The sequence below is a fragment of the Henckelia pumila genome, chromosome 4 (assembly GCF_033568475.1).
Source record: "Henckelia pumila isolate YLH828 chromosome 4, ASM3356847v2, whole genome shotgun sequence".
In the NCBI taxonomy this organism is placed as follows: Eukaryota; Viridiplantae; Streptophyta; class Magnoliopsida; order Lamiales; family Gesneriaceae; genus Henckelia; species Henckelia pumila.
The window spans coordinates 218584703-218603160 of NC_133123.1; the positions used below are offsets into that span (position 1 = coordinate 218584703).

Sequence of the window (18458 nt, forward strand, 5' to 3'; positions counted from 1 at the left end):
AGAATAACCGAAAATCGAACAGTTACCTGCTATAACATCGTCAGGTGCTGCTTGAGCCTGATCCTCTGTCAGAGCAAAGACTCGTGCTTGCTGTCTCGGAGGCTGATTTGCACTGGTACTACCTCCCTATCTGTTCTGCTGCTGAGGCTGGAAAGAGTGCACTGCAGAAGACTGCCTCTCAGGCTGAGCTGCAGGTCTAGACGAACTCCCACTCTGAGCTCTATCTCTATTATGCTGAGGGCACACCTTAGAGAAGTGTTCCGGTTGCTGACATGTGTTACAATTGCCGAAGACTCCCACACACTGATTCGGTGAGTGTCTTCCTCCACACTTGCTGCAGTACAAGGATGATGACCTAGAACTCGGTCCTGAACCGAATTGCTTCGAACCACTGGAACTGGACGAACTGTTCCCCTGCCTCTTGAACTGTTTACCTCTTGCCTTATACTGATCCTTTCTGTTTCCCCCACTGTTACCACCTTCATACCTCTGCTGCTGGTTCTAATGCTGAGGTGGCTGATTCTGATACTGAGATGGTTGGTTCTGATACTGCCTCTACTGCTGAGGTCCTACCTGATTACCTCTTTGCCTCCACAAGCCTGCTTCTGCTCCCTTTGCGTGATTCATGGCATCCGCAAAGTTGTCTGGCCTAGCAGTGTTTACCAAAGTGAAGATGTCAGGATTCAAGTTATTTATGAAGTGATCTGCCTTAGCTTCTTCATCTCCGGCAATTAGTGGTGCAAAACGCAACAGACTATCAAACTTGGCAACGTACTCTTCGATGTTCAGATTCCCTTGTCTCAAATTGGCAAATTCTGCTCCCTTGTCCTTACGGTACAAGATAGGGAAAAACCGCTTATAGAATTCAGATTTAAAAAGAGTCCAAGTAATTTTCGTACCTCTATTCTCTATTGCTTTCTTTGTCATGATCCACCAGCTCTTAGCAACCCCACGTAGCTGATGAATGACTAACCTGATTCTGTGGTCATCTGTGTAATCAATGGAATCGAATAGCTGATCAATATCATCCAACCAACTCTCGCAGTCAACTGGATTTTCTGAACCCATCAATAATGGCGGATTGAACGACTGAAACCTCTTCAACAAGGTTTCCATAGGCATTGCTGAAGCATCCAACTGATCAACTTCAGTGCTAGCTTGCTCAGTCGCAGGGATAACTGGCGGTGTGTTTCTGTTTATCACTCAACGAGGACCCATCTAATAATCAAAGGTTAGGACACGAGATATCTCAATCGCTACAATCAGTGCCCTTACAGCCGCTTGGAATACCGGATACCAGTCGATAACAGAAACAGTTATATTTCAAGTAGATCATGCTTTATAAATTAAATCACATAACCATGTAATTCAATAATTCTCAATAATAAAGCATGCTCGCATGGAATTAAGTACACAGTTAAAATAATTCAAACACATGCGAGGAGCCAATACACGCAGACTCGATCTACCCACTCACTCTAGTTCGACCAAGAATCTTAAGTCTCTCTGATACCACTTAATGTGAGACCTCGGTTCTAAACAACAATTAAAAGAGTAATTCAATAAGTAAGCAATTAAAAGCCAAGAGAAATTTTTTTTTTGTTTTAAAAAGGGACGCGCGGGCGCGCCGCTTAAGGCGCGGGCGCGCATGGCATCCTGCCCAAGCCCTCGCGCGGGCGCGCCACCCGAGGCGCAGGCGCGCATGGCCTGCTGAATTGGCTCAAAACAAGCCTCCAAAAGTGCAATAACATAACCAAAAGAACTCTAACATGATCCAACTAATATATATCCAACAACATAGCATTTAAATACATAAAAGTGAAGAACACGCATCGATGCTAGCTATTACAAGCCGAATACAGAATACGAGAGTTCTAACCACAATCAAGACCACTTCCAATCCAAGTTCCAGTTCTTAACATGCTTCAAAACATAAACTAGATTGTCATGCTAACAAGACTTCTAAACCGAGTCTCACTTCTACATCATTCCCTCAAAGCTAACCATGCCTCTTCTAACTTGATCCTGCCCCACTTGTTGCCAAGTACACATACAAAACAAAGCAACAGCCGGATAACCGGTGAGAATGATAATCCCAGTAAAAGCAACATATAAGTAATACAACAACAAACATGCTTTCAAAACAACAACGAAATCAATAACAACGTAATGAAATGCATGTCTTTAAACCGGGATATCAAATCTGATAAACGAGGGATTTTTGCTGTGCTTTTGGGATCCCGAGGATGAGATCACGTAACCACTCACCGACTCTCCCAATCGAGGTGGTGCCACGTATCCCACTCCTCTAGACTTTGAGCAATTATAATGAGTATGCTAGCACTAGGAGAAATGACTACGACCTAGGCCACTCAATTATAGTTCCCAAACGTCTAAACAAAAAGGGCTATTCTGCCCGCTGAAATCAAAGTTGGCTCAAGATGAATGCATAACAGAATATAAAACATAGCCATATAATAAAAACTCAAGCAATTCAACAAGACACAAGTTCCTCATGCTAGAACAAGTGTAGATGCAAGTATGTGCTTTTAAGGGAAACTCGAGAACCAACTGTCCCGAGTATGCTATCCCGCTATCGATGACTGCTTTTACCTTTCAAGGCAGTAGTTCCAACTTCTGGGAAGCTACAACAAAAGATTGTATCAAAGTCTAACCAATCTAAACAACAACAAGGCTCAAGGTAATTATCTATACCGTTCTTCGTCCAAATCTCTTAAACGAACAAATGCTGTTAACCCTGGGCTTGACAAACTCCAAACGAATCTGTTCAGATACAATCAAAGATCAATAACCATGATCAACTTACAAGCAAGTTCAACAACTCAAAAACGGTTCGAAATCCCAAAACTCAAATTGACGGCATAACGGCTAAAAACTGAACAAATCGGAAACGCAGACAGCAGTTCAATACCGATATAATCTCATAACAATGCTAATACAACAACAACAAGGCAATCCCAACAAATCTCAAAACTCAAACTTTCGAAAATGGCTTCCAAAAATCACAACAAATCCGAACGTCGCTCTAATTCAAAACCGACAGATAATAAACGATCAGAACTCCGCCAAGAACAACATACTAGAATCTAGATCGATTCTAACAACCTCCGAAAAACAAAACATATCTGATCGGAGAAATACTTACGGTATAATGTAGCTCTCACTGCAGTGATCACTAATCTGCCTTCAGAAATAAATTCCAACGGCCGGATCGAGCTCGGACTGAAATCAGGAAGCTTGGAAGCTCAATGGGGAATCTTCAATGGAGGATGCGTGCAAGGGGAAGGAGAGGGAGAGAATGGACCAAGTCAAACTAGACAAGATAATATATAAAATCCATTAATTGTGTTTTAGTCCCTGAAAAATCCAATTTTTGCAAAAAGGACCCTGATTAAAATCAAGTCGGCTCGCGAACTCTGCAATCTCCGATTAACTCAAATAAACTCATTTAAGATAAAAATGGGGCGTTACATATATACACCAAATGTTCATATATTTTGTTATATACATGCAACGCATGTGCTTCAGTTGCTAGTATATATATATATTTATATATATATATATATATCCACTTTCAAGCATATTTGAAGTTTAGTCCCTAAACTTTTGCGTAATTGCAATTCAGTTCCTGAACAAATTTTCAAATTTTAATTCAGTCCTTTAATATAAGAATCTATGAATTTAAATCTCAATTCCATAAATTCTCAAATTAAATATTTTCAGGGCATTACACCCGACCCGGCCTGGAAAATATGGTGAGGAAGCTTGTGTAAGAGTGGGTGCCCAGTGAGCCAACTGTGTGGCTATGGGCTTTGATGACTCTTTGTATAAACAATCTTTTGTTTAATATTATTTACACTTTTATGGCAATGACTTTATATTACTTCATATTGTTATATTGTGATATACTATTGTTGTTTTGATAAAGACCTTGAATATACTATAGTGTATGTAAGATGTGGTAGAACATGGAGATGTCTATCATGAAATACATCTTATAGTCACTGTATATTCTAAAAACCGTTCCTAGTCGATTGAGCCGTCCGATAATAAGGATAAGGATCGCTCGAGTTTGAGACTAGCATTTGCGATGCGGAGTACCACGTTTCATTGGTAGGGAACATGGAGATGTTCGAAGCATGCAAATGGATATTCATAGGATGAATAATCGAACTACCCTATCCGGACTTTCCAAGTGGTTATCACTTATCGAGTGGATAAAGTCCGCGGTTTTGGTTGTACACCATTAGTCCTTACAACTTGAAACATCATGGAGACTCTATATGCTAGTGCTGTGCTTTGACTCGTTTACCGACTCTATGGGGGTCATCAGGTGTCGAGATTGGGTACAGTTACGACACATATAGGAGTCAATGCATTGTTGTCAAGGATTCACCACATACTTGCGAGTGTGGATATCCTATGCGATCTGAGGAGATATTAGTGTGACAAATCTCTGGCCAGAGTACTTGATGTGATTTAAGAAATGGTTTCTTAGTAGCACATGCGATGTCACTAATTTGATCTTCAAGATGCATTGCATAGTTATCGAATCTTGAGCGACTCTCGATATACCAATGGTTGTTGATTCGATCGGAATATATGGATGAAGGGACCGTACTGTACGCTAACCAAAATCTACTGGTTCTTGTAGGCACTATCAGTGATACCTAGGGAATCATGGGGCGATGTTGCTAGGCGCTTTACCATGATTCGTTGGGCAAGTCGGAAAGTGTTGTTCCGAGTCACAAGGAGTTGTGAGCCCACGGCTAGCTGTATCCCTGAACCATTGAGGGTCACACAGTGTAATGGAGTTTTAATCCCCGTTGAGATAGTTAAATTTAAAGAGTTAAATTTAATGAACTAAGGAGTTGGACTTCTTAAATAAGAGTAAGGGAGTAGGATTTCCTAAAATGACATAGGGATGGACATTTTAGGAAACCACTGAATTCGGATTCAGGAAAATTTATTTTGACTTTAAAATGTGCAGAAATGGTTTCTGTGCACATTGGTAAAATCGGTTTATCAATTGGAGTCACGATGAATTTTATATTAATTTCTGAACGAGCGGGCTTTGCTTGTCGGGCCTCAACTTATGACTAATGGACCCTAAGGTGTTAGTGGCCTGCATTATAAATAAGTTATTTCAGTACAGAAATTAAACACAACAGCTCATTATTTTTGAGAAGCAAAAATCGAAAACCCTAGCCTCTCAAAGAAATAATCGGCCGACCTCCCATACTCTGCCCGAGAAATTTCGGTCTGTGATTTTGAATCGCAGTCAGGAATAACGAATCAGATTCGTTTAATCTCTTCGCAGAAAACTTCTGATAGATTTTCTAGTGCAATCTATCAGAGGGATTTAAACCCTATTCGTGGACCTGATTGAAGGAGTTCATCGGTTCCTGGGAGAGACAACAAGAGCAGATTAATTCTGTTGGTGTCCATTAATCTCGCTTCGAGATTGAAGGTAAAATTTAATTAATTGTTATTTGAATTTTACACACACAATAATTTAATCGTTGAATGGTTGATACCCACACCATGGAATTGTTCCATGATAAAAATTTTAAACTTCCGCTGCACCGGGTATCAATCGTGATTGATCTGACCGCCAGTTTTTCCAACAGTGGTATCAGAGCCAGGTTGCTCAGATCAAACGATTGAATTAATCAATTGTACAAAATTTTTGAGTCTCGGTTTTTGAAACAAAATAAATATTTTTAAATAAAATTTTTTTTTTTTTTCGGGGCAAAACCCGGCAGCGATTGGATCGCTGCCCGGAGGGGGCGGCGATGGTCGCTGCCCCCGGGGGAGGCGCACGGCGCCGCCCAAAGGGGCGCACGGCGCCGCCCAGGGCAGCGCTGTGCGCTGCCCAGCGCAGCGCTGGGCGCTGCGCAGGGCGACGCACGGCGCCGCCCAGCGGCGGCACCAGGCGCCGCCAGGGCAGCGATAGTCGCTGCCCTAAGGGGGCAGCCGGCTGCCCCCGGCCCGCGCCCCGGGTGCGGGCCGGCCCGGGAGTGTCCCGGGCGGCCCGCGGGAAAAATTATATTTTTATTAAAAATTAATTTTAATATGTTAAAATTTTATTTTTGGTCCGGTCAAAAATTGTTTTTGATTGGTTCACGAGATTTCGGATCGAATTGTTCGAGTCCGTAAATTTTAAAATTGATTTGGATAAATTTGAATTTTTGGAAAATTTTAATGTTTTATCCGTAAATTGAATTTTGAAATCAATTATTTTGGTACAATTGATGATAAGATATGATCTTATGATATATTGAGTAAAATATGATTTTATTTGTAAAATTGGATTTTATAGATAAAATATGATTTTATTTGATATAGAGATAAAATATGATTTTATATGTGAAATGAGATTTTATATAAAATATGATTTTATCTTGTTTAAATTTGAATTGCCACTGCATGTTATCCAATAAATTAATTTTGAATTAAATGTTATTGGATAAGGATGATCGATTGCCATGACCAATTTTGTAGTGTATGTTAGGAATTTACATTTTGTTTTTATTGTTGTTGGTTTATTAATGGGCCTGGTTTATGGCCCGATATGAATGTCATATGTAATAAAAGTGGGCTTGGTTTATAGCCCGTTCCCACCCCTAAAAATGTATCCCCTACTTGTCATTGTTATTTATTGTAAATACATTAGATTTAGTGGAGATCAAGATTTGAAGACGGTGGGCCCAGCAGACAATAAAGACTGAAGAAATGTAAATTGGAAGCACATGTAATAGGATTGCGTTGCATACTGCATATCACCTAGGATTGGACTAAGACCCGTGATTGGCAACCACGGGTCAATTAGAAATGGAATCGATCATCCTATATAATATTTGATATTATGATTGTATGCATGTTTAGACATAATTGCGTGAATCCGGCAAGCATTCAATAAATTAAATATGATGAGACAAATATTTTTATAATTAAAAATCCCTCATTTTAAATATGATTTAAAATTTATATCAAGATAAATAAAGGAAATTTAAATTTGTTTAAATGTTCCCACCTTCCATCAACGGTCAATGTATGTGATGCTACCCGCGGATACGGTCCGGCTCATATTATTGGGGGGCCCGTCCGTCGGAAAGCTGTACATTGGATCGACAAATGTTGTAAGTTGGGTGGAACTCCCATGGGATCGGCTCATATTATTGGGGGATCCACATGGCGACCGTCCATCACAACTTAATATTGATGGGTCATCTTGACATGTCACTTTAAACGGCGTCATATTATTGGGCCCTTATTGGACATGAGGTAAACACATGGGGGTTGCTTTGGAAGCAATTGGGCTCTACCTTTTGAGAATTATGGTTGGCTGATATTATTCGGGACCATAGTTTGTCAATTGGACTCCATGTTCTCACTAAGGAAAAAGTTTCCCGTTTTCACTAGAGGGTGGTGAAATCATTAAAATAGTGGGAGTGAGATTCATAAAATTAAATTCGCCTATTTTATGTCTTAGTAAATTGTTAAACAATCATTGATATATGTCTGTTTTTCTTTTCAGTATTTCATACAATGAATTCGCGAAATCCATTATTCTCGATCCTCGAACAAAACAAGTTGACTGGCGCCAACTATACGGAATGGTTCCGGAAGTTGAAGATTTCTTAACTTCGGAGAAAATGCTCTACGTGTTAGAGAAAGCACCTCCGAAGGAAGCACCAGCTGACATAAGTCCGGAGGAATTGGCCAAACTTGATGCATGGTGTGACCATGACATCAAGACCAAATGCTATATGCAAGCCTCGATGTCTGATGAACTCCAGAGGCGATTTGAGGACACGGTGAATGCTGCTGACATTCATGCGCAACTCAAGGAACTTTTTGGGGCTCAGTCGAGGGCTGAAAGGTTCGCTACTGTTAAGGAGTTGATGACGTGCCGCATGCGTGAAGGGACTTCGGTCCGTGATCATGGGGTACGAGTGATTTGGCTCATACAGAAGTTGGCGACCCTAGATTTGGTGTTGGAGCATGAACTCAATGTGGATTTATTGCTTCTGTCTCTTCCTTCTTCATTTGATGGATTTGTGATAAATTTTAATATGAACAAGATAGAGGCCATCCTAGAAGAGATGGTCAATATGCTCGTTACATATGAATCCACACTTAAGAAGGATAAGCCAGCTTTCTTGGTGGGCTCCTCATCTTCTGCTAAGAAGGGGCCAAGTATGAAGGGCAAGAAACGTTCTACCCCACCCAAGAAAGTCGAGCCCGAGAAGAAGCAAAAGACAAAGGCTTCAAACAATGGAAAATCCAAGGATGTTTGCCATTACTGCAAGAAGCCGGGTCATTGGAAGCGCAACTGCAAGGAATATCTTGAGCAGTTGGGAACTGCAAAGGGTATGTTCTATATTGAAATAAACATGTCACTTAATACAACTTCTTGGGTATTGGATACCGGATGTGGATCTCACATTTGCAATGATTTGCAGGTGATGACAAGAAGTCGCAGGCTTAGAATGGGTGAGACCCAGCTGAGGCTCGGGAATGGTTCCAGAGTTGAAGATACGGCCATTGGAGATGTTTGTTTGACTTTGCAGAACGGTTTTAAATTATTGTTAAGAGATGTTTTATTTGTGCCAGATTTAATTAAAAACATTATTTCTATTTCTATGCTTGATAGAGATGGTTATTCTTGCAATTTTGTGAATGGGATTTGCAATATTTACAAGAATGAATGTTTAATTGGAAATGGACAACTTGAAAACGATCTATACAACTTAAAACTAAAAGACGTTCCAGTGAATTATGTTGATAAACCGGCGACAACAAACAAAAGGAAAATCGATAGTCAAAACCCGGCAAACCTTTGGCATGCTAGGCTAGGTCATATTTCCTCAAGGAGGATGAACAAGCTAGTGGGAGAGGGCATGTTTGATATGTCTGATATCAACTCTCTACCTACTTGTGAATCCTGCCTAAAAGGAAAAATGACTAAATCTCTTTTTAAGGGGAAACCTGAGCGTAGTCAGAATCTGTTGGATTTGATCCATACAGATGTTTGTGGTCCATTTAGAGTAGGGACTCAACATGGCCACACCTACTTCATTACCTTTACTGATGATTATTCAAGGTATGGGTATTTATATTTAATGAAATATAAGTCTGAAGCATTTGAAAAGTTCAAAGAATTCAAGGCTGAAGTAGAAAACAAGCTAGGTAAAAGTATTAAAGCACTTCGATCGGATCGAGGTGGAGAATACTTGAGTACCGAGTTTTTGGACTATCTGAAAGAGAATGGGATTCTCTCTCAGTGGACTCCTCCTATGACACCACAGCTTAATGGTGTATCGGAGCGTCGTAATCGAACTTTGTTGGACATGGCTCGATCTATGATGAGCTTCACTGAGCTTCCACCTTCGTTTTGGGGCTATGCGCTTGAAACGGCGGTATTGTTGTTGAACAACGTCCACACTAAAGCAGTGGACAAAACACCATACGAGTTATGGAATGGCAAAGCTCCTAAGTATTCGTACTTGAGGATTTGGGGATGTCCTGCTTACGTGAAGCGGACAGTGGGAGATAAGTTGGATAGTCGATCCAGCTTATGTTATTTTGTAGGGTATCCGAAGAATTCAATCGGATATTAATTCTATTATCCTGCTGAAACAAAGGTGTTTGTTTCTAGGAATGCCACCTTCTTGGAGAAGAAGTTCTTATTGGATAAGAAAGGCGAGATGATGGAACTCGAAGAAGTTCGAGAAGAACCCGAAATACAAAATAACGATCCTACACCTCAGGAACCATTGCTGGACACGCCTGCACCTAGAAGATCCGAAAGGACTTCTAGACCTCCAGTTCGATATGGTCTTCTTCTTGAAGGGGATCAAGATGAACCCGACATTGGATGTGATCCAAGAAACTTCAAGGAAGCAATTTCTGATGCGGATTCAAATTTATGGCTTGAAGCTATGCAGTCAGAATTGGATTCGATGCATACAAACCAAGTTTGGTCTTTAGTAGATCCTCCCGATGGAATTGTTCCAATAGGGTGTAAATGGATCTACAAAAGAAAGCTTGGGCCTGATGGTAAGGTATTGACCTACAAGGCGCGATTGGTGGCGAAAGGTTATACTCAAAGGCAAGGAGTTGACTATGATGAAACCTTTTCACCAGTTGCTATGTTCAAGTCCATAAGAATCCTTATTGCCATAGCTGCATGGTATGACTATGAGATATGGCAAATGGATGTGAAGACTGCTTTTCTTAATGGAGACATTAAGGAAGAAATCTATATGAAGCAGCCTGAGGGGTACACATCCATGGGAAGCGAGCATAAGGTATGCAAGCTTCAGAGATCAATTTATAGTCTAAAACAAGCATCAAGAAGTTGGAACCAGAAATTTGATGAAACAATTAAAGATTTTGGTTTCATCAAGAACCCGGAGGAACCTTGCGTGTACAAGAAAGTAGTTAAGGATGCGGTGACATTCTTAGTACTTTATGTTGATGACATCCTACTCATTGGGAATGATGTAGGGATGTTGCAGTCAACAAAGATATGGTTATCAGGTAGATTTTCGATGAAGGATTTGGGAGAGGCATCCTACATTCTTGGGATACAGATCTATAGAGATAGGTCTAAGAGAATGATAGGACTCACTCAATCAACCTACATCGATACCATATTGAAACGGTTTACAATGGATGGGTCCAAAAGAGGACATCTACCCATGTGTCATGGAGTTTCTCTATCCAAGTCTATGTGTCCCAAGACTGATGAAGAGATAGAGAATATGACACATGTACCATATGCGTCAGCTATAGGTAGTATCATGTATGGGATGATATCTACCAGACCGGATGTAGCATTTGCTCTGAGTGTCACGAGCAGATATCAGTCTAATCCTGGTCAAATGCATTGGAAAGCCGTGAAGGACATTCTTAAGTACTTGCGAAGGACTAAGAATATGTTCATGGTTTATGGAGGACGAGAACTCAAATTAGAAGGCTATACCGACTCTAGCTTCCAAAGTGATGTGGATGACTCGAAGTCAACCTCTGGATTTGTGTTCATGCTCAATGGCGGTGCTGTCTCTTGGAATAGTTCCAAGCAGGACACCACAGCGGATTCCACCACTGAGGCTGAATACATTGCAGCATCAGCTGCTGCTAAAGAGGCCGTTTGGATGAGGAAGTTCGTCCAAGAGTTGGGCGTCATTCCTGAATTTGTTGGTCCAGTCCCGGTGTACTGTGACAACACGGGTGCCGTTGCTCAAGCAAAGGAACCAAGGTCTCATCAAAGATCCAAACACGTACTGAGGAAATACCACATAATCCGGGAGATTGTGGAAAGAGGAGACATCATTGTCGAACGAGTGGCCTCTGCAGACAATATCGCTGATCCGCTTACTAAGCCCTTGCCAGGACCATTGTTTGACAAACATCGCGAAGCAATGGGTCTACGTAGTATGACTAGTTGGCTATAGGGCAAGTGGGAGATTGTAAGAGTGGGTGCCCAGTGAGCCAACTGTGTGGCTATGGGCTTTGATGACTCTTTGTATAAACAATCTTTTGTTTAATATTATTTACACTTTTATGGCAATGACTTTATATTACTTCATATTGTTATATTGTGATATACTATTGTTGTTTTGATAAAGACCTTGAATATACTATAGTGTATGTAAGATGTGGTAGAACATGGTGATGTCTATCATGAAATACATCTTATAGTCACTGTATATTCTAAAAACCGTTCCTAGTCGATTGAGCCGTCCGATAATAAGGATAAGGATCGCTCGAGTTTGAGACTAGCATTTGCGATGCGGAGTACCACGTTTCATTGGTAGGGAACATGGAGATGTTCGAAGCATGCAAATGGATATTCATAGGATGAATAATCGAACTACCCTATCCGGACTTTCCAAGTGGTTATCACTTATCGAGTGGATAAAGTCCGCGGTTTTGGTTGTACACCATTAGTCCTTACGACTTGAAACATCATGGAGACTCTATATGCTAGTGCTGTGCTTTGACTCGTTTACCGACTCTATGGGGGTCATCAGGTGTCGAGATTGGGTACAGTTACGACACATATAGGAGTCAATGCATTGTTGTCAAGGATTCACCACATACTTGCGAGTGTGGATATCCTATGCGATCTGAGGAGATATTAGTGTGACAAATCTCTGGCCAGAGTACTTGATGTGATTTAAGAAATGGTTTCTTAGTAGCACATGCGATGTCACTAATTTGATCTTCAAGATGCATTGCATAGTTATCGAATCTTGAGCGACTCTCGATATACCAATGGTTGTTGATTCGATCGGGATATATGGATGAAGGGACCGTACTGTACGCTAACCAAAATCTACTGGTTCTTGTAGGCACTATCAGTGATACCTAAGGAATCATGGGGCGATGTTGCTAGGCGCTTTACCATGATTCGTTGGGCAAGTCGGAAAGTGTTGTTCCGAGTCACAAGGAGTTGTGAGCCCACGGCTAGCTGTATCCCTGAACCATTGAGGGTCACACAGTGTAATGGAGTTTTAATCCCCGTTGAGATAGTTAAATTTAAAGAGTTAAATTTAATGAACTAAGGAGTTGGACTTCTTAAATAAGAGTAAGGGAGTAGGATTTCCTAAAATGACATAGGGATGGACATTTTAGGAAACCACTGAATTCGGATTCAGGAAAATTTATTTTGACTTTAAAATGTGCAGAAATGGTTTCTGTGCACATTGGTAAAATCGGTTTATCAATTGGAGTCACGATGAATTTTATATTAATTTCTGAACGAGCGGGCTTTGCTTGTCGGGCCTCAACTTATGACTAATGGGCCCTAAGGTGTTAGTGGCCTGCATTATAAATAAGTTATTTCAGTACAGAAATTAAACACAACAGCTCATTATTTTTGAGAAGCAAAAATCGAAAACCCTAGCCTCTCAAAGAAATAATCGGCCGACCTCCCATACTCTGCCCGAGAAATTTCGGTCTGTGATTTTGAATCGCAGTCAGGAATAACGAATCAGATTCGTTTAATCTCTTCGCAGAAAACTTCTGATAGATTTTCTAGTGCAATCTATCAGAGGGATTTAAACCCTATTCGTGGACCTGATTGAAGGAGTTCATCGGTTCCTGGGAGAGACAACAAGAGCAGATTAATTCTGTTGGTGTCCATTAATCTCGCTTCGAGATTGAAGGTAAAATTTAATTAATTGTTATTTGAATTTTACACACACAATAATTTAATCGTTGAATGGTTGATACCCACACCATGGAATTGTTCCATGATAAAAATTTTAAACTTCCGCTGCACCGGGTATCAATCGTGATTGATCTGACCGCCAGTTTTTTTCAACAGCTTGGTCGAACTCCCGATCTACCGAGATCCCGTGGCCGAGCTCCCGAGCCGACCTAGAAAATATGGTGAGAAAGCTTGGACGAGCTCCTGATTTACTGAGCTCCTGTGGCCGAGCTCCCGAACCAACCTGGCAAATATGGCGAGGGAGGTTGGCCGAGCCCCGAGCTTCTGAGGTCAAGCTCCTCATCCGACCCTAGATTGAGAACCTTCGAGCTTAGGGTCATCGATAAACTGAGCTAATCTCTTTCCGGGGTATCAATATGCATTACATAACTACATCGATACACATGAGTCAATTCGTCCGTCCCAGACATTAAAATTTGAAACTTTTTCCGATAGAACATCTTGAAAATGCTTAAAATAACTTAAAATATCATAAACTTGAATTTTGGACTTTATTTGCGAAAAATAAAAAAAATGGACAGATATATTTGGCTCGATGCGCGCCCAAGAGCACACCCACACTCGGGCGCCCAAAAACGGTCTCTCGAGCGTGCGGTCCCCTGCCTGGGAGACAGGCAGCGGCGCACAGGCGCTCCTCGTGACTTCCTCAGTCCTTTTCGACTCTTTTTCACCCAAAAACATTTGATAACTGAAAATTAATAACCTTAGACATGCAAAATCTTCAAAACTCAAAAAGGATTAGCCCAAAAACGACCAACATCAAACAATTTGATTCAAACTTTACGTCTAAAACACTCACACCAAAAGTTCTGAATTTTGCACGACTAAATCCATGAATCTAAATAAACTTTAACCAAAGATATCAGGAACGATTCACAATTCATGACTCTATATCAAACTCGTGAAATCTTCATAAATCATGAATCAATCAACATATATTCACATAGGGTTCATATCAAATTACATATACCCTTGAATGGAAGTTTTAAAAGGTTAAAAACTTGCCTGATTGGTAAGTTTTGGAATTAACCTGCAACGTTGGGAGCGATCTGACCTCGAACGGAGGAGAACTTGATTCTAACATTGGATGCAGTTTGAACGTAAATAAAGGGAAAGGGAAGAAGAGGGAGTCTAGGAGAGAAAAGAATGAAAGAAAACTTTTGACGCAGATTTGTTTGTGACTAATGGTCCTGAAAGTCGGCCCATTAGTCTCAAACACTAAATTTTCAGAATTAAATTTGCGCAACTATTAAAATAACACTGAACCAAATTTAAATTTAATTTAAACATGAAGCACTTTTCTTTTAACTTGTTCGAATGTCAGTCTCGTCCCTTTAGTACTGAATAAATTCAAAACCTGAAAATATTCAACTAACTTGCAAAATATTAATATCAGGCATATCATAACAATGACATAAATTAATCATAACACTTAAATTTCATAAATTAAATTCATAAATCAAACATATCAATTAAGTATCATGCATAAAATCATATAAATCATTTTAAATTTTCATGATCGAGCTAGTGGACTTTTGGACCTTACAAAGATCACTCAAAATGAACAAAAAACGAGACTCGCACACACATTTCACATTTCAAATGTGAAATATGATGACCTATTTATAGGCAATGTTCATAAGCTCCGATTCCTAGATCAGAAGATCCGATCCTGCATGTCTTGATACGTATTTGGACATCTGTCTTAGGAATTCCGATCGCCATTGGACGATCTGATCCCACACTTTGGATGCTCCAATATCACATGCATCTTACGTGTCAATAACACTTTGACACCTCACTAGACTGGTGTAGTTTGGACAATCTGATCCCCTTCAGAGGTTTCGAACTCGCCACTTGTAAACCTATTTTAATTTGACACCTCATTTGTGTACGTGTCTGTTGGAGTTTGAAAACTTTGAACATGATTCATAAGATCCGAAGGCTCCCTGTGCTTCTGAACAGGTTCGTCGTTCCGAATTTTGCACTAAACTTTTATAAAGTTTAACCGATTTTAGGACATGATTGACACATATCATGTCTACCCTTAGTTTTAAGTGTTATCTTGATGAAAATACCATCTCGATCAGAATATATAAATGTTTAGAACTAAAGAAAACACTGAATGTGATACTCTTATCGCATACGGTAAAACTTAAAGATTTAAAATTGTTTGTAATGGGCTAGAATTGACTTAAGTATATAGTAAATTGGGTTAATCAATTTCGTAAAATGCGGATGAATACGAATAATTTCTATAGGAAAACCTATTGTGGAGTTGCGCTTACGCGAGCTTGGGCCCAACAGTAACAGTGACACTTAAAAAAAAAATGTTAACTATAAAAAAAACCGGGCTTTTAAGAATGACAAAAATCCGAAAGTAGAATATCTAAAGATTGAGCCAGATGATATTTGGCATAGCTCCACACCATCCATTTGCCTGTTAGCCTTGGAACTCCATTTCCATTCAGCTGCATAAACCCATGGAGAACATCTTAATGCTCGGCTCGTAGAAGATATTACGAAATATTCTCTCGTTTTCATGGCTGTTTCGATGAATTCAGTCATCAGCTTCAACCCCCTAGTATGTCTTTCTTCTCTTGTTTGATTCTTGGATTTTGTTATCTGGGCTGGCTTTCCTTTGGTTTGATAATTGAGTTATTGCGCTTTTTGTTCTTGTTTTTCCTTTATCTTGGGCTTCTGATGCATTTCATTTTGTCGGATAAGGAAGTTGGGCATTATTTAGGATTATTGTATTCTTGATTTTGCCATTTCTTAAGTTAAGTTTATTTCTTTCAGCCCGAATCTAACATTGCCAAAAAAAAAAAATTATTTTTTTTAAAAAAAAGCTCGATGAATTTTTCTTTCTAGATTTAATGTTTATTCGGTTGATGAACTTCTGAATTCTAGACTTAAAGTTTTGTGTTATATAATTGGTCTTGATATTGATGGTTTTAGTATTGGACGGATTCGTGTGCCACTCAGTAATTTATATTGATATAACATATTCTTTTGAATGCTAACATGTGAAGTCGTCTAGTTGTTTCCTAATGGAAAGAAAAATCAAGCCTTTCCTGTGCGTTTCGAGCGACTGAAATTTTGCTGCCCTTTTGTCTTGTCGGATGCTGCACATCAAATATTATCTACTAATCGGGACTTGATGAGATTAGAAGGAGAATTTGTAGGCTGTTTATGTACTTGGAAATAGCCCGAAAATCCTGAATACTAAAATTGTGTTATTTGCTTCAGAGTATCCTAGGCTAGAAAGTGACCGGCGAAACCATGCCAAGATCCTGAATGCTAGAATTTTATATTGCACTGTATCGTTGCACAATGAGCATATTGTTCAGTTATGGGAAATCTTTGTGGTTCATGTCTTTGGCATATTCAATTCAATATCCGATTCTCAGGATATATGGTACAGTTAGCATGTCCGAGGATAATTTTATTCATCAGTTGGTACTACCACATAAGTTTTGTGCTGGCGTTGATAACAGTTTTTCCGTTTTTTGACCCATACCTACTTGAGGCTATGAAACTTTCATATAGTTTTCTGCTAGATCAACATCCATGTTATCAAATATTATTAGATATTCTGAACAGCAGCTGTGTTTATTGAAGCCATAGATCAACACAAACGACATTTTATGTAATCATGATTTATAGAGGTCACTGCAAAGCTTATTACTGGTTTACACTTGACCTTATCTGTAGAAATCTTGATTCCTAACATAATATTAACATCAAATACAATGCTGATGTTATCTTTCTTTTCTCTGTACAAAAGTTGCAGGCTCGCTACCAGCCGTTCACGACTGCTAATACTAAAGCATTACCACTGAAGATTCCCTCCATCACATCTCCCTCCAGTACGATTGGATCAAGAAATTTTCAAAACCGAAAAATATCAAGATTCCATCTTTTAGTTACCGAAGGAGATCAAGTTGCCACAGCAACCGATGAAAATGATTCTAAAACTCTGGAAGAATCTTATTCCAATAACGGGTCGTTTCTAAAATCTTCAGCAGCAGAAGATGAAGCTCGACCTGTCGATGAACCTGGATTGGCATCTCGAATTTCCGAGGATTCTAATTCATCACTCGGTCCAAAGAACCTGAACCAGGATACATCTGAATCCAAGTCAAACTCAGTCATGAAAAAATCCCCATTAACGGCAAGAGAGAGGCTTCGAGCAGCCAGGGTGCTGAGCCGCTACACAGAAACGAAGCCATCTAAGCCTGAGCTTGGGAGTAAATTACTTGAGGCTTTACAAGAAAGTGACAAAGGAAAAAAACGCCCGGGACTTCCTCAAGCACCTACAAATTTGTTCGACGACAGCAAAAGGGGATTGTCAAAGGGAGGTTGGACTATAAATATTATTCCAGGCGGTATGGACGTATTTCTCATCATCCTTTCCTTTGTTCTTATTAGCTCCGTGATGTTTGCAACAACATATGTCGTGTGGAAAGTTGGTGCTATTCATTTTAATGAATACTAAGGTTCTTTCTGTGTGCCTTCTCTGACTCGAAAATAAAGAGGAACCAGGTTGCAGATATTACATGTGCTTTTCTTTCCCATATTTGTGATTATACTGATATGTTTGCAAAATCAAGCTTGGCCAATGTCTGCAAATCAAGATTTTGTTTAGAATTATTGTTCACAATGGTATGTTATTTGTCTATTTTTTAGTCCAGAGACTTTTCAAGTTCTAATGATAATCTTAGAAGTTGGTCCCTGTTTTCCTCCTAGTTCATTTTTACTCGGTGTTGATATGGGATCAAAAAATGATAATGTGGTGTCGAAAATGGATGATACGACACTGGTAATCGTGACATGATGCGATGATGTCTGGTGAAAAAATAACTAGTTAAAAACGAAAACAACAAACAATCTATTAGACTAAAACCGCAATATAAAAATAATAAATTGAGAAGTTACAAGTTTAAAATGATAATCTTGTCACGCTTTAAGGGAGTGTTTGCAAAAGATGTTTTTTTTTATGTTTTTACAAAAGTGATTAAATGTATAAATTATGAAGCAAACAAAAATTAGAAGCTGGTTGTGTTTGTAAACGAAAGTGAAATATTTTGAAAATGAGAAGTGGGTATTATGTGATAAATAAGCGATTGTACTACTAAGTTATTTTTGTTTTTTACCGGAATCACTTTTGTCAAAGCAAAATCAACTTTAA

At 39.5% G+C, this 18458-nt stretch overlaps 1 protein-coding gene across 2 annotated transcripts; it reads left to right on the plus strand.

Annotated features, from left to right (window-relative positions):
* The first annotated feature begins 15663 nt into the window (after positions 1-15663).
* On the plus strand, positions 15664-18001 carry LOC140866775 (uncharacterized). Of its 2 annotated transcripts, none has more exons than XM_073271821.1 (2): positions 15664-15851; positions 17055-18001. In XM_073271821.1, the coding sequence occupies exons 1-2, from the start codon at positions 15810-15812 to the stop codon at positions 17763-17765; spliced, it is 753 nt and encodes a 250-aa protein (XP_073127922.1). In that variant the 5' UTR covers positions 15664-15809; the 3' UTR covers positions 17766-18001. The 2 variants fall into 2 exon arrangements, with proteins under 2 accessions (XP_073127922.1, XP_073127923.1); XM_073271822.1 differs by having other exon boundaries at positions 17061-18001.
* The last annotated feature ends 457 nt before the right edge of the window (positions 18002-18458 follow it).

Excerpts from the sequence above, each read along its gene's own strand:
- LOC140866775 (XM_073271821.1), top strand. The coding sequence starts at position 15,810 with ATGGCTGTTTCGATGAATTCAGTCATCAGCTTCAACCCCCTA. Across the intron at positions 15,852-17,054 it reads TCATCAGCTTCAACCCCCTA|TTGCAGGCTCGCTACCAGCC; the intron begins GTATGTCTTTCT and ends TCTGTACAAAAG.